We start from the raw sequence: 25,871 nt of genomic DNA on the forward strand, positions 1-25,871 counted from the left end.
GTACATCCTTCCTGAGAATTGCTCACAGTATTCTAAATTTGATCTGACCTGAGTTTTATAAAATCTCAGAAGTACTGCCTGCTTTTATATTCTAGTCCTCTCGAAATAAATGCCAGTATTGTATTTGCCTTCCCAAATACTGACTCAACCTGCAAACTAACCTTCAGAGAACGTTGGACTAGGACTCCCAAGTCCCTTGCTCTTCAGACTTTTGAATTCTTTCCCCCCCATTTAGAAAATAGTCCATACCTCTATTCTTCCTACCAAAGTGCATGACCTCACACTTTCCCACATTGTATTCCATCTCCCACTCTTTGCCCACTCTCCTAACCTGTCCAAATTCTTCTGCAGCCTCCTTAATGCCACCTGTTCCTCCACCTATCTTCGTATCATCTGCAAACTTAGCCAGAATACTCTCACTTCCTTCATCTAGATTATTAATTATAAAGTGAGAAGCTTTGGTCCCAACACTGACCCTTGCTGAATTCCACTAGCCCCCCAGGGGCCATCCAGAGAAAAACCCTTTTATCCCCACTCTCTGCTTTCTACCAGACAGCCAAGCTTCTATCCATGCTAGTACCTTGCTTCTAACACCATGGGCCCTTATCTTACTCAGCAGCCTCCTGTGTGGCACCTTGTCACATGCTCCAATTAGATAACACGAGCGTGACTCTCCTTCGTCTAACTTGACTATTACCTCCTCAAAGATTATGAACTGACTTGTCAGGCATGACCTCCCCTTGATGAAACCATGCTGGCGTTGTTCTGTTTTACAATGCATGTCCAAGTATTCAGAAATCTCATCCTTCACAATGGACTCCACAATCTCACCAACAACGGAGGTCAGGCTAATTGGTCTGTGATATCCTGTCTTTTGCCTCACTCCCTTCTTAAACAGGGGTGCCATGTTAGCAATTTTCCAATCTTTTGAGACTCTTCACTATCTCTTTCAGAACTCTGAGGTGTAGCCCATCTGATCCAGGTGATTTATCCACCTGCAGACTTTTCAGTTTTTCTAGTATCTTCTCCTTGATGATGGCCACCATATTCACCTTTGCCCTCTGACTCGCTCGGATTTTTGGGATGTTACTCATGTCTTGACACAAAGTACTTATTCAGTTCCTCAGCCTTTCTTTGTTCCCCATTACTACTTCTCCAGCGTCATTTTTGAGGGGCCCAATGTCCACTTTTGTCCTTCATACATCTAAAGAAACTCCTGCAATCTTTTTTTATTTTATTGGCTATCCTACCGTCATACTTAATCTTCTCACTCATTTCTTTTTTAATTGTCTTCTGTTGGTCTTTGTCGGCTTCCCACTGTCCTTTGCTGCATTATATGCGTTCTCTTTTGCTTTCATGGTGTCCCTGACTTCCCTCATTAGCCATACTCAAAGACAGACCAAGGTGATCTTGCAGTAACCACCACTCCAAGAAATCCAATGACCTCAAATTTCCGTTGCTAAGTTTAGTATTAAAACCTACAGTTTAGAAAATACTAACCTTGCCAAGTAAAGGGGTTTGCTTGGGTCGTCGGGGCTAACAGCCACACAGTCACTAATCTCCAGAACTTCATCGTCAACAGACACCTTCTGGTAATATGTTTTCTTCCCATCAGCCTGAAACAAAGAAGTATTACACATTGAGGATTATGGACAATCCAATCCGTGTGTGCCTTCAGGAGATGCTAATAAAATTCTCAACCACAATGTGGTTAAACACTGAAGGAGCAGTGTTATAATTTTGGCGCCACACCATCACAAAGATGCATCTATGTATACAATGTCCACAGATGTACATGATAAGGTTTGAGGAAACAATAAATGACATTCACCACATTGGACAAAGCAGTCAAAATAAATACGGAAGCAGAAAGGGATATTGGCTGGAAAGCAGTAAGCAGAGGCTAAATGTTATTTCTCTATGCCAAAGGAGAGTATTCAATAGTGGGAGTGAAGGTGGAATTTATAAAGGTAACTCAGTTTAAACAGCAACATTTCCTTTTAATGTATGATTACCAAAGCTTTTGGCATCCTGAAAGTCCACATTGGGTTTGCAAACTGATATTTTCTCATATCAGTTATCCTTTAGCTAAATAAGGTTCCCAAAATAGAGCTGAATTGGATATGGATAATTTTGTGCAAGATTTCACTCCAGGTTGAACTCAAATCCAGATGCCAGAAGACACAGGATAACAGCAGAATCAAGCTCCATAGTCAACACCTAACCTGGAATGAGATGTCAACAGCATGGACAAAGGTGGATCCTTTAAATGATCCATTAATACAAAACCTATCACTTAGTAGCTCTGATGCATCCCATGATACTTTATGAAAAGCAAGGAATTTTGTCAGCACTCTGGTCAAATGTTCTTCCCTTAACCAATATCACCAAAAAAATTCCCATTCGTTCAACTTGTTGTTGTTTGTCGGATTGTTTGCTGTTGTTTTTGCACAAAATGACTGAACTTCTAAGTAACATATTACACATGAAGCACTTCAGGGATGTTTCAAGATCATAATGTGTGATGTCAGTCTTTTTTATCTCAAGCTGTTTTACCCAATGAAGCAGAGAAGTCCCTCGTTTAAAAGGACGAGGCTGAGTTTAGGATTTCTAGCAGTTTATAAATCAGTAGCTGTTTGTTATTACATGAATACAATGAACTAAATTGAGTTTACCCTGATCGCCTCTCCAATCCAGGAGATGCGGCTCTTAGACTGCTTCTTTTTCCTGCCCTGCAACATTCTTTTGGGAGAAGCTTTGTCAATTATCTCAGAATCATCTTCATCATTTTCATCATCATCAGCCTCCTTCACAGCCAGATTTGGACACCTTCAGAAAAGGACAGAACAACATCAGCAACTTAGCTTTTTAAGTGAAAATATGTTGCTAAGTGCAGCAACACTTTAAAGTTAAGATTTATTCTTTTTGGTTGGACAGTTTCTTCAATTTTCTGAATTCATATATTTATTTCCAGTTCATTTATTTTCCTGCATTCTCACTGCACTCCTTGCATTCTCTCCAACACCATCACAGGGCAAAAGCAAAAGACTGAAAATACTGAAGAATGAACCTGTTACATTTTTTAGTTCAAAGTGGGTTTAGTTTTTAGCATGGCCATGCCTTGCAACAACATTTTTCTGTTCACTGGTCTGTACAGGAACCACAACATATTTGCCAGATAGAAAAACACAGAATTTCACATCACCAGGAGTTTCATAGCTGCACACTTAATGATGTGGTTCTTTCAATTCAATCTTAGTTCAATTGTATGTATCACACTGTTAAAAAGCATCCACTTCCTTAATGCCAAATCAGCATATTAAATTTCTGTAGAATTTCTTGTTATTATACTACACTGTTTTGATATTTTAATGATGCATCATGCTTGTTGATTTTACCTTCTCTGCAAACAGGCCTGTTTATTGCGACCATTTCCTCCAAACTTCACCATGTCTTTACAAGCTCTGCATTTTCCACAGTCGGGTTGTTGGCAAACCTATTACAAAACAAAAAAAGTGACCAATTTTCTTCTATTTTCCTCTATATTCCCTTAATAGCTGCAGCTTTCAAATTATCCTGTTACATGAACCATCTTGTAATCTTTCCAGATTAATATTACACAGTAGTTCAATGGAATACAAGAAAGCAATTCACTCTCATTGGCATAAACCATTGGTGACAACTAATGCACCATCAGTTACAGGGAGGTAATTCCACATAAGTACTTCATAAACTCCAAATATAAACCAAGCAAGCTGTTACACCAGATTATGTCACCTAGCCTGCAACAATCCCCCAAAAAAGTTCAAAATGTCAGGATGAATTCAGTTTAAATAAGTCTGGGCATCAGCAAAGTCTGAACATAAAGATGTCTATGCATTTAAATAAGCTTTGGTTGACCAAATCATTAACTACAATCTGCCACCAAGCAACCACAAAGTTATAAAACTGGACAACAAGCCAACAGCAATTCTACTTTCAACTAGAAGGGGTCTCTGGTTTTCTCAAGGCAGTGGGATCTCAATCAACCTGCAACAGGTTTTGCCTATGACAGTTTCTCCTGGTACACTGACCACCTACACACAAGACAGAGATTTACTGACATTCCACATCATAACTGTTAAGCAGTAAACTTTGGACAGTAACATGCTGAAAATTCAACAACAGTGCTACCCTCTAAAAATGATTAAGTGCAGTGACTATGTAGCACTTACCTCACATACTCCACAGCGCCTGCGCTTTGGACCATTCTCTTTGTCATTCTGATCGATTTCCTCAGAAAAGAATGTATCGAAAATTTGATATACCAGCTTAGTGGTGGTTGCTTTGGTGGGCCCTTTGTCCTTATCGATCTTGGTGGGGTGACGTATAGCCTGTCGTCTTGCTGCGCGTCTAGTCACCAAGCACAACAGCCAAAATAAAGATATCTTTCAAACAACAGTTAATTTGCAACTCTGAATTCTCCTTAAAACAGTGACACCTCCTTGTATGTGGCTAGAGTTAGAGCGACAAAAGAACAAATAAGCCAAGAGCGCAAGGCTCAAGATTGCTCTTCTACAGGGCCAACAATTACAATGGTCCAAACAGCTTCCTTTGCTGTATTATGTTATGAAATCAGTTGTACTGACGGTAAGAATTTAATACATTCACAAGTTAACATCAAGGCAAATTATCCTAAACTAACACTTATAACAAACAGCGAGTTAAGGCTATCAATTAAAAAATCTTGTTGTTTCCAGTAATGAAAGTGTGCATGTTTTTAGGTGGTGCAAGGAAAATAGGAGGGCTTGAAGGACTGTAGCTCCATGTATGGGGTGTTCTATTTCTCACCTCTACCTTTGGCTCAGCTTCAGCCCCAACATTAAAATATCTCAAGATACACACATTTCGCCCACACTATACAATGACCGAATGCCTCATTATCCCCAAGGATGTACCTTTTTCCAAGGGTGACACCTGCCAGTTTGATTAGGTCTCTCATACACGGAGTAATGATAATCGGCTGCTCATCTGCATCTCCAGCCTCATCGTAACTCTCCACTTGTTCCACTACAAACTGAGCATGTCTCAGGAGGGAATCCTCAGTGAAGCGAGAAAAACTCAACCCAGCAGGAGGCACTGTTGTCTGTCAATACAAACAACTGATAGTCAAAAATTAATGGAACAATTATAAAAAGAAGGCGTTACCACCTCCTGGATTTCACATCAAATAGGGTCATGAACATGCAACTATGCCATAGTGAACAGGAAGAATCTAAGTTACATTACTTCTGTGTTGAGTTTAGTCATCTCTACCTACTAATATAAACAATCTCAGTGCCTTGGAATAAGGAGAATAAAGGCGTAGGTTTACAGAGGTTTGCATCCTATAGCCACTAAAGGAGAACACTTACTTCTATCTTATTCAGAAGATCTTCATAGGTGGAATCAGGATTATTCTGCAAAAACTCGATGACTATCTTACTGATGTGGATTTTCTCTTGCATCACAGCAAAAATGGCTGCATATTCATCACTGGGATCCATCAGTATATAGTCAGCAAATGCTATGGGAGAAAAAATACATTTCATCGTCATCGCAGTCTCTTCCAATAATCCAGGATCACCACGCAATTACAAATAAGCTATTTCTACATGACCACTAAGACTCTTCAAGGAATCACTTTCACTGAATGGGATGTATGGCAAAATTGGGAAAACAAAGTTAGCCTGACTGGCAGAATTAATATGAGGTTTAAATCAAACCCTGATTCCTCCAGAACACCACATAACATCAATATTGAACAGCATTGCTCAAGACTCAAAAGCACATGTTCAAGATTAGAAAAAGCATCTGAAGTTTTAATAATCCTAACATTTATTTACCTGTAGTGAACCCAATCAAAGCCTTTTCACCACCATCAAAACCAGTTATCCACCAAGCGTTTATTGGTCCTAGTTTCTTCGCTCTGACTCCACCTGTTTGAGAGAACACAGAAAATGATAATGTCTCACCATACATTATCACCCCACATTGTATAATATTTTTAGGTGATAGCAAGTGACAAAGGAAAGCGCTCCACTGTGCAGAGATGGCCAGTAAAGCATACTGGTGTCAATTTACATATTGCAGAAACAAATTATGCGGAGTGAGTTTCAATTTGATCACCATAGAGGTTACTGCTAGGGGATAGCACTACTCAGTCTGTGGCAAGCTTTTCAGTTTAGAATAAAGGCGACCTAGTGAAACAGTCACACTGCCCACGTGAACTGCAATAAACATCCAGCTGTTAATGAACAGATGCTATCTTCCCAAAATTAGATTTTGTCCAGAACAATCATTGAGGTGCATAAAGCAAGGGTGAAATACCGGTTAGTACAAGTGGCGGAAGCAATTAAATTGCATTATAAAGCACACTGCACAACATTCACATGCTGACTTTAGGCTTTCCTGTTGACACCAATAGGTTTGCTACATTGCTGTGAGAACAGATTTTCCAGCAAGGTGATAATGCAGAGATAGCACCATCTACATTTCTTCCTAACAAGTAAATAAAAACATATTCTTTACTTGAGAATAGGTTCACAACATGGAGTTCACACCAAGGATTCTTACTGTACCTTAGACCACATGTTTTCAATTAAGCAGTGAAAGAAGTCAATGCCAGAGATTGGTTTTCAATACAATGCTATCTTAATGTCAACATTGATCAGTTATTCACAAGGGGGAATTCACGCACCATCAAGGCTAGGATTGTCATCATAGATTGGTTTCACCACACCGCTGAAGTACAACTCCACATTTTTTTCAATCAGACCAGTATCAAAAGGACATAGGTGGCCTTTTCGATCATAAATACTGCAAAGACAATGGAATAAAGTTCAAAAACTAAACCTGCAGCAAAACATTTTCACAACATTCACTTTTAGAGGCTCACTAAAAATATTGACTAAAACAAAATCAAAGCACATTTCTTTGTCTCGTTTCACTAGTTGTTCTTGTACTAACATCCTCTTAATTGACTTCTGAGAGCTGAACCACAGTAATACCCAGGTTCCTTTAAAACTAATTGCAGTTCATATCCACTCTTCTTGATTTGATTGATATTTATCTTCAAAGTACCTGCACCTGATAGGAACAAGTCACCTTTCATGTTTTGAGAAAATAGAACAGTAAAGGAATTATTACCAATGTAGTCATCCATACTGACCTGAAGAAGGTAACTTTATGTTGAGGCAGGTCATCATAACTCTCAAACCCTTCATCATTTGTTCCTTCAAATAGTGACAAACGCTCATTGGTCAGCATCTCGGGCTCTTCCAGCTGTTTAAGTAACAATAGAATGGCATTAAATTCTTCATCATTTCAGGTTCATAATCACCAAGACACAAGTAGAGGGGACAAAGAGCTGACCATCTCCCAGGCATTCCCCTGAACATAGTTGGTTCCGAGGATCGCGAATGAACATGTGAATGGTGTACACAAGTATCCTTCCAAGTACAGATCGTTCTGCTATAACACACGTTTCGTTAAATGTGAATTTGCTATAACATGATTGATGAATTGGGGACGCAGTGTGAACATTTAAAGCGTGTATTGTTTATAATGCTATTCTGGCCCCGTTTGTTTAAATGGTGTCGCTATTATGTGGTTTGCGATTTCTACCGTGTTGTAGCAGAACTGACTGTACCAGGGGTGGGGAACCTGCGGCCTTAAGGCTGCATGCGGCCTTCTAGGCCATTGTGTGTGGCCTTTAAATTGAATCCAAATTTTGCAGAACAAATCTTTTCTTTTTAAATTTTTTGTCCTTTATTATTTTTATTTTAATCTTAAAATGAATGATCCAAGAAAGATCCAATTGAAATATGGAAAAATGCAATAGAATACCCATGCCTTCGGCAACATGCACGAAAAATTCTTTCTTGCTTTTCAATCACTGATTGCTGTGAATCTACATTCTCCTACTTAACCAAAATCAAGACGCCCTTAAGGTCACAAATGACGGATATCCATCCAGAGGATCAGCTAAAACTGCAGACCTCCATGCTGCAACCAAATATTCAAATGCTTTCCTACAAAAAGCAGTCACAATAAAGTCATTAAAAGGTTAGTTAGCTTTAGAATTAACATTATTTTCTTTTTTTTAGTTAGCACATAGTAGTTAGATTTTTACAAAATAATGTGAATTTTGAACAATATATAACTGAAGTTTCTTGGATGTGGCCTTATTAGATTACAACTAACATAATGCGGCCTTCCAACATGAAAAAGGTTCCCCACCTCTGGACTGTACCAAAAGCCCAAGACTTCTGGTCTGATTTCCTCTATCCGTAATGGGACACAGTGTAGGGTATTAACAAGCAGCACTGTAAAACCTGAAATGCAAAGTAACTCTGCAAGACCACATTTTCAATGCATGTGAGGTACAGATGTAAAGACCATGACTTTTTTTTTTAAAATTGCTTTTACAATTGGGGACTGAAATGAGAAAGAATTGTTTTAAAACTAGCAAAGATTGCTGCACATTTTGAAAAGCAAGTACCCAAACACTATGGCAAACATCATTTAAACAGCTGCTTGTATACGCGGTAACTGAAGATTAGGTTGCAGGTGAGCTAGAACCAAAGGGCTCTGTATTCAGATGCAGCTTTGGATAGCAACAAGTAGTTGATCAGTCTATGGATTAATGATTAATTATCAATGATAAAGGTCTTTTGCTTGCCAAGAACTGTGTAACTGGTTCTCAGATAACTGAACAACTTGGGGCGAGCAATAAGATATAGTGAGAAGTGATCAGATCTTCACCAACTCAGCAACTGTCTCTGTTCTTTTTTTCTTTACTTCGGGACATGGGTACCACTGGCTGGCCAGCATCTACTATAGTTCTCTGTGGCCAAAACCTGAAGACAATCAGTTTATCTTTCCTTTAGCAGTGTCTTGTAAGCTGGGAAATTTAGAAATATGTCAGAGATCTTTTTATAAGTGAACGAGCTACCCAGTGCCTCTTGGAAATCAGTGGAAGCATTCAGAAAAGGAAGGCTGCAAAGAACATTCTGATCAGCAAGAATCAACTCAACAGATTCTGCGAACAAACATGATTGAACTGCCTTCCCAGTTGTCCCTCTGACTCACCCCACAACTCTTCGAGGAGAAAGTGAGGTCTGCAGACGCTGGAGATCAAAGCTGAAACTTTATTGCTGGAACAGCTCAGCAGGTCAGACAGCATCTAGGGAAAAGGAGATTCGACGTTTCGGGCACATGCCTGAGGAAGGGCATGTGCCCGAAACGTCGAATCTCCTTTTCCCTAGATGCTGTCTGACCTGCTGAGCTGTTCCAGCAATAAAGTTTCAGCTCACCCCACAACTCGTCTACATCCGCCTTTCCATATGGGGGGGGTTAAGAAGGAGATTAGAATCTTAACTAGTTGTATTTTATGATGACGGTTTATAACATTATCTGTAGCTCGATTTTAATTAATTGCAACAAATAGAAATACTTGTTAAGGATAGAAACCCAGTCCATGATTTTTATCAGTGTGTTGCTGTAAAAGCACAGCCGGTCAGGCAGCATCCGAGGAGCAGGACAGTCAATGTTTTGAGCATAAGCTCTTCATCAGGAATGTGGGGGTGGCCCTGGGGGGGCTGAGAAATAAATGGGAGGAGGGAGGAGAAGGTAGCTGGGAATGTGATAGGTAGATGATGTTGGGGTGAAGGTGATAAGTCAGAGAGGAGAGTGGAGCGGATAGGTGGGAAGGAAGGTAGATAGGTAGGACAGTTCAAGATGGTGGTGCCGAGTTGGAAGGTCGAATCTGTGATAAGTGGGGGGGGGGGGGGGGGAAAGAGAAAACTGGTGAAATCCACATCGATCCCTTGTAGTTGGAGGATCCCAAGGTGGAAGATGATGCGTTCTTCCTCCAGGCGTCGGGTGGCTAGAATTTGGCAGCGGAGGCGGCCCAGGACTTGCATGCCCTTGGCGGAGTGGGAGGAGGAGTTATAGTGTTCGGCCTCAGAGCCACATGGAATCAATGTGGATTTCACCAGTTTCCTCATTTCCCCTTCCCCCCAACTTATCCCACATCCAACCTTCCAATGCGGCACCACCCTCTTGAACTGTCCTACCTGTCCATCTTCCTTCCCACCTATCCACTCCGACCTATCACTTTCACCCTACCTTCAACTATCCATCACATTCCTAGCTACCTTCCCCTCAGCCCCAAACCCTCTCCCATTTATCTCTCAGCCCCCTTGGGCCACCCCTTCATTCCTGAAGAAGAGCTTTTGCACCAACTCTCCTGCTCCTCAGATGCTGCCTGACCTGTTGTGCTTTTGCAGCGTCACACTCTCCGACTCTGATCTCCAGTCCTCACTTTATCCACGATTTCCATCAACCTGGACCTGAAGATCAGGTATATTGGGGATCTTTGCATACTTACTTTTAAACCTTTAACTTGTGGGACAACTGTGGAAATAACAGGGGTTTATTTCCAGCACACTAGCCCAGTGAGTCGTCACACAGATCAGCCATGATCTAACCAAGTGGCAGCACAGGCTTGAGAACCGAATGACTACCCTCTTCTCCTATATTCCACTGTATGCCACCAGGATCTCTAGCCATAAATAGTGACATGGAACAATGTTATGTTTTGTGCCACTTCCACATATCCATGTGCTTAGTGTACATGAAACAGATGACTAACATCCTTTCAGGTTAATGGCAAAACATTTCAGGAGGACTTGCTTTAAGCAAAAACAGCTTCTACTGTTGAAATAATGGAACAAGGAAACCCCAGTTGGAAACTATTTCATTCTCATCCCATTCCCAGGTCAGTTGAGCACCAACATTTGCAGAATCTAGGAGAAGTTCAGAGCTTACTGTTGCCAGGTGATGCAAGTGGCTACTTTATACTTTTTGCAGGAAGTACTTAATGATGCCCAATGCCCAGCAATCTTGGCTGTGCGTATGTGCATCAGCCTGCCTCCACTGATAAAACATATCAGTATAATATACACCAAAGTCTTCAGACACTTCAATCACTTCCCAGATAAACTAAAACAATTACAAATCCTCAAACTGGAGTTCTGCCCCATTCTACTGCACAGCGAATTGTTGAAAATGTTCATGCATGGCAGACAAGAACAAGTTGCAATGCTTTTCAGAATAGAAAAGTCTCCCAACCATGGAATCTCATATGAGGAAATGCACTGGAGCAGGCTTCAGAAAGGCTAGAAGCTTTTTATTGCCGTCAGGAGAAAACTCAACAAAAGAAACACCACTCACTGCATCATCGGGATCGCCCTGGAAGTACTTGAGATCTGCGTCATCCAAGAACTGCTTGCAGTCTGTGCATTTGGGAGGTGGAGTCTGAAAAAGAGCACAGGTATGAAATTACATTTTTGGATTCCAGATAATGACCAAATTACTCACTGAAACATCTAGGAGAAACTAGTGTTCAAATTTATATCAAAGAGCAGATGATGTTGGTAATATGATGGACAAAGGTAACACTTGCATATTATTGTTAAAAAAAACTCCTCAAACTCAAATTTGCTTAATTCTCACATAAAAAAGGAATAAACTGAAAAATGTGCATATTTCATGAATGAGAACATTATATTCAACTAAGGCTCATTCTTATATTAGATTTCAACTTTAGAAGCATTGTTTTACAGAATTACTAAATTGAGCTCTTTCTCCAAAAGCCATCATACTATTAACTGAAATATATACTCCCAGTGTACAAATCAATCTCTAATCCTACTCACCTTAGGAGTTTGCACAGCTTTGGGTTTGGAAGTAGCTTCACTCCCAGCAGGTAGCCTAGAAAGAAAACTCCTGTTAATTTTGCTGATGAAGCAATATTTCCCTCCATCAGAGCCTACCTTCAGTGCACGTCTCAGCCCTTTAACTGCAGCAAGATGAACAATCATCAACTTTTGCCACAGAAAAGCAAGCTTGCTTTGTGATCCAAAATGGAGGAGAAAGTGAGGTCTGGAGATCAGAGCTGAAAATGTGTTACTGGAAAAGCGCAGCAGGTCAGGCAGCATCCAGGGAACAGGAGAATCGACGTTTCGGGCATAAGCCCTTCTTCAGGGCTTATGAAGAAGGGCTTATGCCCGAAACGTCGATTCTCCTGTTCCCTGGATGCTGCCTGACCTGCTGCGCTTTTCCAGCAACACATTTTCAGTTTGTGATCCAAAATGTTAAGTCAGTCAATCTCAAATCCATCTCCACCACTTTCCTGTGATCCTTTGTGCATCCATTTTTGTCTCTTCAGTCTGGTTTTATCAAAAATCTGTTTCTCAAACTCCTTGCTTCCAAAGCTTTCTACCCTTTACCACAATACCTCTGCAGCTGTCAATGTGATTAACCACTCACTTATCTCTCCTGTTGGGACTGTAAGAAGCAAGACAATTCTTTGAGAACATTTGCCAGAAAAAGGAAGTACAGAAAAAGAACTGGAAAAAGAATATGGGTGATCTCAAGGCCAAGGACCAGTTCCACCTCCTGGAAACACCTGCCAAATGTGTGGTTGGAGATGTGGTTCTAGGTTTGGGCTCATTGGCCACACACGGACCCACAGAACCCATAAAGAGTGACTTGGAATTTCCTAGGTGGACAATCCCACTCATTAAATGAGTGATTGCTGATGATGATAACTATTAACACCTCTGAACTTACCAAAGTCCTTTTAGTTTCTCCCATCCTGGTCACACTTCTACATTAATTCCCCCAAAACCATTGGTGAAAACTTCAGCATAGTTGATGCTCAGCTGGTTTAGCCAATCATCAGATCTGGGTGGATAGTATCAAGTGCTAATAGGGCTCCGTCTCCTCTGCCAAACTCCTTCACAACTCCAGGATACTGCACATCTTTTTTCAACTCTTCAAACCCTTCACCGTCCCTCCTCACGTCACAATGAGACAGCTGCACCAGCCCTCTTCCCTAACAAGCCAATCTTCACCAAGGCATTCCTGTTCCAATCCTGAACTCCCATCTCTTTCTAGCTTTACTTGCACCTTCTCACCTGAACTCATTTTCTGCTCAAGAATATCTACTCTGATTAAATTGTTCAGTATTCAACTTCCTTTTCTCACTCACATGTCTTTGAATGAGCCGTTATTTCCAAATCTGTGTTCATCATCCCCACTGTGTTTCAATTTCTGCCTCAATAATGGTTGCAAAGTCACAAGTGTCTGCTATGACTATAGTTAGCATTGCTATTACAGCATTACTTTCCAACATGCAAAGTCATTTCTAGATTAAAATTTTTAAAGTAATAAATAAAAATCGAAAACCTACTTTTGCTCAGATTCCACTTTAATTCTCTTTTCATCCAGTTCCCTCTAAACCAGAAAAAAACGACATCCAAACTGTAATATTTATATATCTTTTACATTAGCACTCTACATATATATAAAAATATCACTAACACAATATTAGATAGGATAGGATGAAATGAAACCTAGTGATAATTACATTTTCCAAATATTTGACCTGTTGACAAGACCTCCTATTTAAAAGGCTAAACTATGTCTGTATTAGAACATAGAACATTACAGCGCAGTACAGGCCCTTCGGCCCTCGATTTGTGCCAATCTGAAGCCCATCTAACCTATACTATTCCATATACATCCATATTCTTGTCCAATGACGACTTAAATATTGTATTGCAAGGAGATTTATTCTACACATTCACAAGAATTTGATTGAAAGCCATGCAGTGTGTTGTAAAATTAATCAACCATTTCACTCCAGTACAGAGGAATTTGTTCAGCTTACAATACAAGCTTATTTGTTTTCAACAAGTATCCTCCCTCTGTTTAAAATAGTCTTTTTAGCTCACCTCTGCTAATTCTATTATGAGCTAACAAATAGAGGAAAGGGGAAAGAGAAAGGATGAGAAGAAGAATAAATAAAACTTCTAGGAAAACGCTAACTCAAAAGTTACCATTCCTCTCTACAATTCTAAGGCAACCAATGTCTGCACAGACACACACCAATAACTAGGTTAGTTTGATATTCAGCTAAGAAGTGCCTATTCTGAGCTAAGTATTGTGTGGTGGTGAGAACAGGCCAGAATGTTAACAGTTCAATTCCTATTTATACCATATAAACTGTTCTCAGGAATTGGCTGAGCAGGGAGGTAGGCAAGGAGTGACAGAATGAATGAGGACACAGGAAACAAATATAAGCATGGCATAGCATGTATGTGCTGTAATCCGTAGGTACAGTTTAAAAATAATCATCTCCCGAGGTTCCCAATCCACAGCTCAAGTCAATGATTCTTGCTTGAGTTGAGAGATCAACACCAGAAAGATTCCTTGAACATTCCTGACACTCATTGTTTAGCATCTGTAATAGCCAGCAGGCACATGATGGGGACCAAGAGATTAAGGACATTACAAAAGATAAAACTCTAGATCATCATCTGAACCAAAATTAGCCTAATTTCATTACCTGGTCATCAGATTCCTCTTCTTTAACATTTGTTACTTCTAGTTCATTTAGATCCTCTGACTTGCGCTTATTTGCCCTAGAACAGATGATAATACGAATGTCAAAAACTTGTCTTTGGAACATATAGTATATCATCACCCCGTACAGAATCTATGCACTTATGTTTCAGTGTTGGTCTTGCCCCTACAAGGGTTCTCTATTTCACTATATTCTCTATAAAAGTACAAAAGAGAACAATATCACAAGAAAAAAAAGATAAGTCATACATCATTCAGAACTCCATTGTTTGTTGTAAGAGATCAGATGAATCCCCAGCAAGTTATTTTAATCATATTGTACTCCCATAGGGGCTAGAGCACCAAAGCAATCTTTTCAATAACTGTACTCACTAAACACAGACTTTTCCAACAAGGTAAATTGGATTTAAATATTACAACCTTCTAAGTCCAACATCTTTCAGATAAAATGTTTACTGGCTTCTATACCTGGAACTCTTGAAACTCTCAGTATATTCTCATAGGGCTGCAATATTTGCAGAGTAGCCCTGTACTTGCCAGACCTTGTGCTAGCAACACAGACTGTCAAATCTAACTGGTGATATGTCATCAAGTGTTCTCCTGTGAAATAACCCTATTATTGGTGACAAAGCACAGACTGTACAATCCATAAAGCGGCTGAGAGTATTACCAACTTCCCCTGATCTAAGGCCACCGATGCATACTTCTTATTTAGACTTTATACCTGATCAATAAACTCTGAAGTACACAGGTTTACTTGCATTCCTATAAACAATTAGGTACATAAGAAATAACACATTAATCCTCCAAAAAAACAAAAGATCACATTAGAACGTCTTTTCTCACTTTTAAACAAAGCATGTTATCATATCTTTGCCTTGTTACAGGAAATATAATAGTTAGATCATACATCAAGATCTGATACATTCAGAGCTTTCAACTCCTAACTAAGGCTGATGCAGAAACAAAGGACATCGGGGAAGTAGGCCTCCTGGCCCCTAAAGTTTGTCTGCCAAATAATTAGATTCTGGTGGATCTTCTACAACAAAAGCCATTTTTCACGCACCAATCCCATATTCCTTGATATCTTTAATATCTAAGAATCTATCCATTTCTGTTTTGAACATACTGGGAACATATAAAAAGGAGGAGATTCTGCTGGTTGAGCCTGCTTCATTATTCAATTAGATCTATTCCATTTGCTCCTCTTCTGTCAATAGTAAAAAAGCCACCTATATCCAGCTTCTTTCAATTATGGAAAGTCATATTGAACTTGAAAAATTAATTCAGTTTCTCACTGCACAATTGCTGCCATACCCAACCTTCTTCAGCATTTTTTAATTTCAGATTTCCAGTATCAACAACATTTTGCTTTGTGTGTTTTCAGATACAGTACTCTTAATTCAGACATTATTCTACATACTGATCCTATCTGATATTTGCTTTCGCCTCACCTTCTAATTTTGCTGGCTACTGTTCTACTTCCTTTTACAAGTTGTATTCCCTCCAATCTGATCTTTCATTTGGATTCCAATCCCCACTTAGTTTAATCCTTCTGTTGCAGAAAAGTAAGTGTCCCAGTGAGGGTATTAATCCTAGGCCTGTTAAAGTGCGACCTATCCATCTGGCACAGGTTCCATCTATCCATGGGCTTGGAAATAATCCCGAGATTACTACTTTTGAGGATCTATTTTTAAAGTTCCTTTCAAACTGCCCAAAATCTGCTTTCAGGACCCTGGTTTCTTTCCTACTTGTGCTTTTGGTATTCACCTTGTTGCCAAAGAATGCTCTACAGCCAGTCCATGAGATCCTTGACCCTAGCAACAAGGGACAGAACATACCAACACATACCTACAATAAGGAAACACCCATCCTTTTCCTTATCACTACAGCTTTTCAACTCTTCTTCCCTTTTGCGGCTGAGCCACCGGTGGTGCGATGGACTTATACTGACTGCACTTCTGAGGAGCTATAGCCCTTGACAGCATTTGAAAAAGAAAACTGGTCAGTAAGTAGAATCATGTCAGGGGACTTCTTTACCTGCCTGGTTCTTAGACTTCCTCAAAGTTACCACTCCCTATTTTCTTGCAGACCCCCAACCAACTGCGTGGCCACCTCCCCAAATAGCTTTCATCACTGTGGATGTAACTCAGAGACTTAATTCACTGTTCAAGCTCCAAAAACCAAGAGTTCAAGTTTCTGCAGCCAATGGTACTTTCTGCAAATGATTGTCTAGGTCACAACTGGTGCCCATGACTTTCCACTTATTACAACAGGCATACGCCACATGTCTGAACTGCTGTGTTTGAACTTTATTTCACTTACATTAACTTTAACACAAGTTGTTTCAACTTAACTTTTCTTCCTTTCTTTTTAAAAGGCAAAGAAAAAATACAAAAGTCATGAGATAATTCTAGACACTCCCCAATTGCGGTGACTCATTGACTTGAGACTGCACAGTTCTTTGGAGTAGACGTATCGTCTACCTGTTAGTCCTAAATAGCCAATCCCTTAATCTGAGATTGTGACTCCTGGTTCTACATAACATCCGGCATCAAGAAAAACATCTCTTCAGTATTTAACCTACTGAGCCCCATAAAAGTTTTATATGCTTGAACAACACCTTTTAAAAATATCAATTTAGTTAGTAGTGTGTTCGACATGAGAATTGCCTAAAATCATTCAAGCTTTACGAGCATCATCTGAATCCAATTACTATTTCCTTGTAATTCATCAGTCAGGAACTTGACCTGAAACCAGGCACTCCCCCTTCATGCTACCCCTAACTACTTGAATACTCACGCCTTAGCAAACATGGAGATGATTGTAGTTTGCTGCTTGACTGAATTCCTGGTGACCCTTGGAGATCCTGATAAACCTAGAACAGAAATAAATTTTGTTAATTGGAAGCAGAGCTCAAAAAACAGCACGGGATTTCAATTATGGCAAATTTTGGAGAAATATCAAATGTAGGAAACTGGGTTGCAATGGAGGATTTTCACGAAATCTCCCAACCCTTTTAAGGAATTCCTTCAAAGCATTGAGAGGGGAAAGTTCAGGGCCTCAGAAGGGCACTCAAGACTGATCCACATCCAGTGAGATAGCTGACCTCAGGGTCAGGGGCTGTGTTGAACCCAATCAAATAGTATTAAGATTCCCGGGACAAAGAATCAATCATTAACAGTGGCCCCTGCTATAAAGAAAACATGAAAGTTCAGTGAAAACAATCACATTTTGCTTCAAAGCGCAGTGATGGAACAGCTTGCCCAAAATACATTAATAATGGCCAAAATTATAAATGTGCCAACTTATGCATACATGCCTATGGTAGTGCATAGGGGATTTTTAAAAGAATGTTCATGGTGTGTGTGAGGGGAGATGGTGATTTTATAGTAATGTCACTGGATTAGTAATCCAGAGTCTCAGGCTAAATGTTCTGAGAGAATGAATTTGAATCCCACCACGACAGATGGTGAAATCTCTGGAGGCATTGTAGATCTATCTATACCACATTGACTGCAGTGGTTCAAGGTGGCAACTCACCATTACCTTCTCAAGGGCTACTCGGGACGGTCAATAAATGGTGATCAGCCTGCAACACTCAAGTGAATCAAAAAAAAAATCTGAATTCGATAAATATCTGGAATTAAAAGCTAACCATATAACCAATGTCACTATCATAATAACTCATCTGGCTCCACCTGTCCTTCAGGGAAGAAAATTTGCCATCCTTACTTAGTCTGACATACACGTGACTTCAGACCCACATTAAATTGTTCTGTAGGCAATTTGGGGTAATAATAAATGCCCTAGCCAGCACTGCCCACATTCCATGAAAGAATACTGAAATATAAATGTGGGTGTCACTAGCTAGACCAGCATTTAGTGCAAATTCCTAATTGCCCAGAGTGCAGTGAAGAGTGAACCACATTGCAGTGGATCTGAAGTTATGGGAACTAGCAACCATAAACACATGATAAGGACCAGGAAAATCCAAATGTTTCAAGCCTGTCCTTCAATGATATTAATGAGCTGCTCTCTCACTGACTACCTATTACCTGAGACTCCCTCAACTCTCAGGAACCTTCCGAAAAGGGCTGCAATAAATCCATATTTACCGATGAGTTCTGAAATTCTTTCTGGTATCCAATTTAACAGAAAAGGTTTGGATTTGAACCTATTTAAGTTTCCCAATGCCAACTAGGATTGAGTAAATAACCCACTCCAAGAACCAAGTACTGTACTGTACAAAACCTCACTCATGGCTTTGAATTTTGTGCATTGTTGCTTATTTATTTGGGGGGGGGGGGGGGGGGTGGAATCAAAGGTTCCATTTCTAAGTCAATCCTAAAGTAGTTCTCCTTAACTGCAGCAGATCTCAATTTCCGTTATCAAATTAAGGAAACAGATTTGAGCAAGATTCCAGGGATGGGGTGGGGTCCGAACGATAATCTTGCACAAGAATTGTACTTCTAGTTCTTGTTCAACTTCTAACCTTGTTTTATAATAACCTGATCTAGCTATGCATTCTATTTACTTCCCTCAAGTTTTCTCAACATTAGCTGTGAATCTTGCATGTTGTCAACAAATCTTGAGTACCCTTCTTGGTCCACAGCTTTGAACATAGAAACCTAGAGATGGGGAAAGGATTTTTTAACAAAAACAAAATGCCACTGAATTCTTTTTCCAGTGTCTTCATTAATTAGAACATTCAGCTGACATTTTCGGCCCCTCATTCCATACACTTTTCTCTGCAACCATAAGAATTGACAAAGAACAGTATTGCATATTTACAAGAGACTGAGGTGGAATTCAAGCTGACCATTATTCCAAATGGAATGTGATCGGAGTGCTAATTTAATATTTTTCAAGAGTGTCAGTAAACAAACAACTCGGGGCAAAGAAAGTGCACATACGTTTGTTATCGCCATTGGATTTACTCAGCCGCTTCCCACGACTCTTTGCAGTCGGGAAAACCATCACCTCGGTCTCCATATTGCTTTCCTCTTGACCATTTGGCTCATCAACCACTCCATTGGTCTCATTTTTATCACTGTCTGAAGCCCCATTCTCAGAGCAACCATTTGAATTGATTCCAGGCGCAGAGTCTCCATTCCCTTCAAAAAGCTCCTGATTGAGCAGCGCTTTCACTTTGGCCAGGTAACCCTCCTGAAAAAAAGTCAAACAAGTGAGAAACCATAAAGACAGACTAGCAGCAAACACACACAATACAATCACTGAAACAAATTAATATGAACAAGATTAATACCCATCTCAGACCAATGGAATGACAATGACCTTTCTCAGCCCCAGGAATAAACAGGGACAATATACTTCAGCACTTTTGGGGATCCAGAACCAAAACCAATGGGCAGGAGGCACAGTGTTCCCTTATCATCAGAAAATTCAAGGCCAGGAAGCAAACATTAGATCTACAGCAGTCTTAAAGGGGCGAAGGATAGTTTAAAATCTACAACAATGCATGCCCAAATGTCTGTCATAAGAGAGAGAATGAGATATCTTATTGCTAGAAAAAAAAGGAAAAGGCTCATCTTCATAACTCGGGAGGCAACGAACAAATTATAAAGCTGTGGCTGGCAGCTGACAGTCAAGACTCCACTATTTGATATCACTGACGCTCTCTACTACAAACAAATACCAGGGTTTTATACTGCTGGAACGTTTCACATCCATTTTTTGGAGGTTCTTTTATGTATTCACGATATTCCCCTTTTAAATATACTACTGAACAGAACCTGCTCCACCAACTTTCTTAACAGACTTACCTCAGAGAGTTCCTCTCTCTGAAGTTTTGTTTCCAGTTCACTGAGGTCATTTTGTGTATTTGTTTGTAAGAAGCTATGTAGTAAACTCAGCTTTTCTTTTATACATTCCTGAAAGAAGGTATTCACTTGTTAAGTTACGAAAGCATAAAAAGACACCAACAATTAAAACACATCACTTATGCCATTTGCATGCACAATACAGCATGAGAAACACTGTTGCGGTTATTCTTCTTTCCTTCCCCACCAAAAATAGTAACTTAATTTGATAATGCTTGCATTTCATTTTTAAAATAGTTGGGGTAATAGAAGTAACTCCACACATAAGTGCAGGGAAAGTATTGGGAAAAGATACTTTCCTACCACAGTCTTTGAGAGAATTTAAAAGGCAATTTCAACTGCATTTCCCTCCCCCCAACCACCGTCGCACTTTGAACATATTAGAAATAACAACACTTCTCACTGGTGGATTTCTTTCCCGTTGAAACATGAACACACTAAAATGCAAATTAGAATGTAAAACAAATGCTTAATATTTCAACACACCTTCTCGGAGAGATCAACTTTATCCTCAAGCACTTGAAGTCTACAGAAATAAAAACAGATCAAAAAGTTAGAACTAAGTTTCAGTTTTCTGAATATAATTTGGTGCCTCAATATTTAGTTTTAATTAAAAAAAATATGATTTAAAGGTGCCGGTGTTGGACTAGGGTAGACAAAGTTAAAAATCACACAACATCAGGGTGCAGTCTACCAGGGTATAGATTATTTGGAAACACTAGCTTTCAAAGCGCTGCTCCTTCATTAGGTGGTTGTGGAGTATAAGATCAGACACAGAATTCATAGCAAAAGGGTTACAGTGTCATGGAGCTGTAATGACATATTAAACAAATTCAGATTAGGTCTTTCAACTTTTAGAATGGGATATGCTAGTTCCAGTTCTTTAATATGTGAATTCCAGAATTCATTTTAAGTTACATTCTCAAAATATGATTTGGAGATGCCGATGTTTTGGACTGGTGCGTACAAAGTTAAAAATCACACAACCTCAGGTTATAGTCTAACAGGTTTATTAGGAAGCACTAGCTTTCGGAGCGCTGCTCCTTCATCAGGTGGTTGTGGAGAATAAGATTGTAAAACACCGAATTTATATGAATTGTTTAGTGTGATGTAACTGAAATTATATATTGTAAAAGACCTGCATTGTTTGTTAAGTCTCTCATTTTTTAGAATGCCCATGTTGGTTTCAGTTCTTTCACATGTAAATCACAAAACTTTTTTTTTTTAAATTACATTCCCAAGTGAACTTTAACAATTGGCGTCATGTCAGCCCAGATAATGCATTAATCCATTCACCCGTTGCTGTATCCTCTGCTTGGTCTCGCTAATGTACAATGCCTCAGGGCATCCTTGCCTGCAGCGTATGAGATAGACAACATTGGCTGAGTCGCATGAGTACCTGCCACATACATGGTGGGAGATATCCATGGCGTAATGGTGGTATCCATGTTGACACTCTGACACGTCTTGCAGCATCTACCATGACAAGGTTGTATGGTATTGTCCTGAAAGTCGGGCAGCTTGCTTTGAACAATGATCTGTTTGAGGTTTGGTAATTGTTTAAAGGTGAGAAGTGGAGGTGTGGGGAAGGTTTTGGCAAGGTGCTCATCCTCAATGATCATGTGTTGCAGGCTGCGAAGACCATGGTGTAGTTTTTCGGCTCCTGGACAACGAAGAGTACCCTCTCAGATGCAGCTCATATCTGTCTCCTGAGGAGGTTCCTCGCCGTGGCATGTCGGAACTGGCGGTCAATGAGTTGAGCATCGTAACCTGCTCTTACGAGGGCATCCCTGAGTACTTCCAAGTATTCTCAAAATAGCTCTGGCTTTTCTAACAACAGGTGTCATCTAGGGCGGCACGGTGGCTCAGTGGTTAGCACTGCTGCTTCACAGCACCAGGGTCCCAGGTTCGATTCCAGCCTCGGATGACTGTTTGTGTGGAGTTTGTACATTCTCCCAGTGTCTGCGTGGGTTTCCTCCGGGTGCTCCGGTTTCCTCCCATAGTCCAAAGATGTGCAGGTCAGGTGAATTGGCCATGCTAAATTGCCCATAATATTAGGTGTATTAGTCAGAGGAAAATGGGTCTGGGTGGTTACTCTTCGGAGGGTCGGTGTGGACCAGTTGGGCCGAAGGGCCTGTTTCCACACTGTAGGGAAACTAATCAGACTAATCTCAGCTCAGACAATGCCTTAAAAGTGTGAGGTTAAAGTCTGTGTCTCAATGTTAAGTGAGACTGGTTCTATTTCTAAAGTGGGATTTACAGAATCTTACATGGATTTATGCAGTTTTTGAGCAAAATTACATGTAATTCTGCCAATACAAATTCATCCTATAAACTTGTGTGTGCACGCATGCAGGAGAGACAGTGTGAATGAGTGCATGTGAGTGTGAGCACATGAGAAACAGTATGTGTAAGCTTGGGTCAAATATGTGTCTAAGTGTGTCGGGGGATAAGCCTATGAGAGGGTGCGTGCATACGAGAGAGAGCCTGTGTGCGCGTGACAAAGTGTGTAGTACAGTGGGGTTACCTGTAGTGTGACATGAACCCAATGTGCCAGTTAAGGCCACCCCCAGGGGTACCAAACTTGGCTATCAGCTTCTGCTCTGCCACTTTGCATTGTTGCATGTCTCAAAGTCCGCCTTGGAGGGTAGTCACCCGAAGGTCTGAGGCCAAATGCACTTAAGCCAAATTAAGTGTTTTTTTCAAAGATCAATGTTGTGTTCATTTGAAGAAGTTAGATCTCATTTAAATACAGGGAGAACTAGCCATTTGGATACAGAACTGGCTGAAAGGTAGAGGACAGAGGTTGGTGGTGGAGGGTTGTTTTTCAGACTGGAGGCCTGTGATCAGTGGAATGCCACAAGGATCGGTGCTGGGTCTATTACTTTTCGTCATTTATATAAATGATTTGGATATGAACATAGGAGGTATAGTTAGTAAGTTTGCAGATGACACCAAAATTGGAGGAGTAGTGGACAGTGAAGAAAGTTACCTCAGATTACAATGGGATCTTGATCAGATGGGCTAATGGGCTGAGAAGTGACAGATAGAATTCAATTTAGATAAATGTGAGGTGCTGCATTTTGGGAAAGCAAATCTTAGCAGGACTTATACACTTAATGGTAAGGTCCTAGGGAGTGTGGCTGAACAAAGAGATCTTGGAGTGCAGGTTCATAGCTCCTTGAAAGTGGAGTCGCAGGTAGATAGGATAGCGAAGGCGGCGTTTGGTATGCTTTCCTTTATTGGTCAGAGTATTGAGTACAGGAGTTGGGAGGTCATGTTGCGGCTGTACAGGACTTTGGTTAGGCCACTGTTGGAATATTATGTGTAATTCTGGTCTCCTTCCTATTGGAAAGATATTGTGAAATTTGAAAGGGTTCAGAAAAGATTTACAAGGATGTTGCAGGGTTGGAGGATGGGGAGAGGCTGAACAGGCTGGGGTTGTTTTCCCTGGAGCATCGGAGGCTGAAGGGTGATCTTATGGAGGTTTATAAAATCATGAGGGGCAAGGATAGGATAAATAGACTTTTCCCTGGAGTGGGGGAGTCCAGAGCTAGAGGGCATAGGTTTAGAGTGAGAGGGGAAAGATATAAAAGCGACCCAAGGAAGCAATTTTTTCACTGGGGGGTGGTACGTGTATGGAATGAGCTGCCAAAGGAAATGGTGGAGGCTAGTACAATTGCAACATTTAAAAGGCATCTGGATGGGTATATGAATAGGAAGGGTTTGGAGGGATATGGGCCAGGTGGGACTAGATTGCGTTGGGATATCTGGTTGGCATGGACGAGTTGGACTGAAGGATCTGTGTCCGTGCTGTACATCTCTATGACTCTATAAGTGTTGAAGGGGCTAAATAACTAGTTTAAGACATGCAAATATAATTTTGATTTGGTCTGTATCTACTTTTTGAATTATTTAAAGATTATAATCACCTTGATTGGATCACTTTATAAACAATCGGATAACTGAAACAAACTTTTCTTTTGAAACCACTTGTAGTACAACAAGCACAACAGGTTGCGTTTTTTGCAAGGTGCCATTCACAGGAACTCTGCCAGAGAGTGATCATTTCTCACATCCTGGCCAACAGTGAAAGAAATACATCTCCCCAACCTATCCATGGTCCAGCTTATAACACAATTAAGCCATTTAAATTTTGCAATTCTGTACAGATATTGAACAATAAATGTTATGTTGCAAAGATAATCACGATACAGGTGAAGAATGGAGTTTGAACAGTTTCACACAGTGCCTAATGTAGCATTCAGACCACACATTCTTAAGCAGACAGCACAGTCAGTTCTGTTATAACATGAAAGTTCTGTTCTCGTGCAATCCTGAGTTATAAGAAAATCGCGTAATAGCAGCACCATTTCAACTAACGAGACTGGAACTGTGTTATATCTAATACGTGCTTTAAAAGTTCACATTACAGAAACAGTGTCCCCAATTCATCAATCATGTTATAGTGAATTTGCATTAATGAAATGCATTGTGATCATTTGCTAGCAATAGATCAGTTCTTAGGACCCTCTTGTGGTGCAGTGGTAGTGTCCCTACTCCTGGACCAAGAAAGCCAGGTTCAAAGCCAACCTGCCCCAGAGGTGTGTCATATCATCACTGAACAGGTTGATTAGAAAAATAGGTCACTGTAGGGAGGAGATTAACGGAGCACATTTTATTGCTGTTTGGAACAGGGAACAGAGATGGTCAGAAACAAAAGATTCAACTGTCCAATATTACAAGCTATTCCAAATGCTGATCGATATAGCAACATAAACTCAGAAACGCACCCACATAGTTCCTCAAAAATTTCTCAAGTTCACAACAGATCATTTTAAAAATCTATCCACAAAGTAACTAATCAAGTTTCCCAATTCATTAATCAAATAACCAAAGCCTAATTTTTGGAAAATGTGCATTAATGTTCTGTGAGAAAGGTGATTGGCAATGCTTTCTTGAGATATTGTACACGAATCTCACCATTAGCCAGAAGTTGCAATCACTGGTAAATGATGATAATTAAAGGCATTGCCATTTCTCTACTATTGCTAACGTCATCTGTCTGAAGTTCAATGTGATACAATGAACGTGACCAAATACAAATCTATGAATTCACAGGCAATGTTAGCGAGATTCATCTCAAGGAATTTTTTCTCCCGCATTTGTTTTTCACACAGCTTTTCTCCCCAGAACAAGAGTAAGAGAAGGACCCATTTTGCTTTCTCTAACCAATCTGGTTTGCTACGAGATGTCGTGACATAAACCAGAACAAAGGGGTCAGGACTGAGTTATTAATCTAAAGAAACTCAATGTCGCACATTTAATGGGCTAACAGTTTTAACACTGACCAACCCCACTCCCATGCTTATCCTTATAGTTTTCAACATCACCTCTTTTTCAAGAAACTGTTTGCTTTTTAATAGAATTACTGCTTCAGCAACAGATGACACTAAATTTTAGTTTCTAACAATCTTTTTAACTGCATTTTTTGCAAATATGAGAGTCAGGGGATGCAAATTTAACAAAAGCACGAATTTCACAATAATGAATATTTTATCAACTTGTTATTCA

General features: G+C 40.1%; 1 protein-coding gene across 2 annotated transcripts in view; it reads right to left on the reverse strand.

Moving 5' to 3' along the window:
- dnmt1 (DNA (cytosine-5-)-methyltransferase 1) overlaps positions 1 to 25,871 on the reverse strand; it is a 66,793-nt gene that overhangs the window by 19,517 nt on the left and 21,405 nt on the right. The window contains exons 2-18 of one of the 2 annotated variants that reach the window (XM_043695007.2): positions 20,784 to 20,823; positions 20,241 to 20,348; positions 19,371 to 19,623; positions 17,257 to 17,332; positions 14,438 to 14,513; positions 13,280 to 13,323; positions 11,742 to 11,796; positions 11,257 to 11,340; positions 7,190 to 7,302; positions 6,719 to 6,837; positions 5,865 to 5,957; positions 5,394 to 5,545; positions 4,938 to 5,125; positions 4,215 to 4,392; positions 3,399 to 3,496; positions 2,676 to 2,829; positions 1,501 to 1,616 (exon numbers count right to left, since the gene is read on the reverse strand). In XM_043695007.2, coding sequence (XP_043550942.2) covers positions 1,501 to 1,616; positions 2,676 to 2,829; positions 3,399 to 3,496; positions 4,215 to 4,392; positions 4,938 to 5,125; positions 5,394 to 5,545; positions 5,865 to 5,957; positions 6,719 to 6,837; positions 7,190 to 7,302; positions 11,257 to 11,340; positions 11,742 to 11,796; positions 13,280 to 13,323; positions 14,438 to 14,513; positions 17,257 to 17,332; positions 19,371 to 19,623; positions 20,241 to 20,348; positions 20,784 to 20,823 — 1,947 coding nt within the window. The remainder of the gene's footprint in view (positions 1 to 1,500; positions 1,617 to 2,675; positions 2,830 to 3,398; positions 3,497 to 4,214; positions 4,393 to 4,937; positions 5,126 to 5,393; positions 5,546 to 5,864; positions 5,958 to 6,718; positions 6,838 to 7,189; positions 7,303 to 11,256; positions 11,341 to 11,741; positions 11,797 to 13,279; positions 13,324 to 14,437; positions 14,514 to 17,256; positions 17,333 to 19,370; positions 19,624 to 20,240; positions 20,349 to 20,783; positions 20,824 to 25,871) is intronic. The other variant, XM_043695008.2, reaches the window with a different exon arrangement.

Source organism: Chiloscyllium plagiosum, unplaced genomic scaffold (assembly GCF_037043375.1).
Source record: "Chiloscyllium plagiosum isolate Xiang-an unplaced genomic scaffold, Cpla_swu_hap1 HiC_scaffold_45, whole genome shotgun sequence".
Lineage (NCBI taxonomy): Eukaryota > Metazoa > Chordata > Chondrichthyes > Orectolobiformes > Hemiscylliidae > Chiloscyllium > Chiloscyllium plagiosum.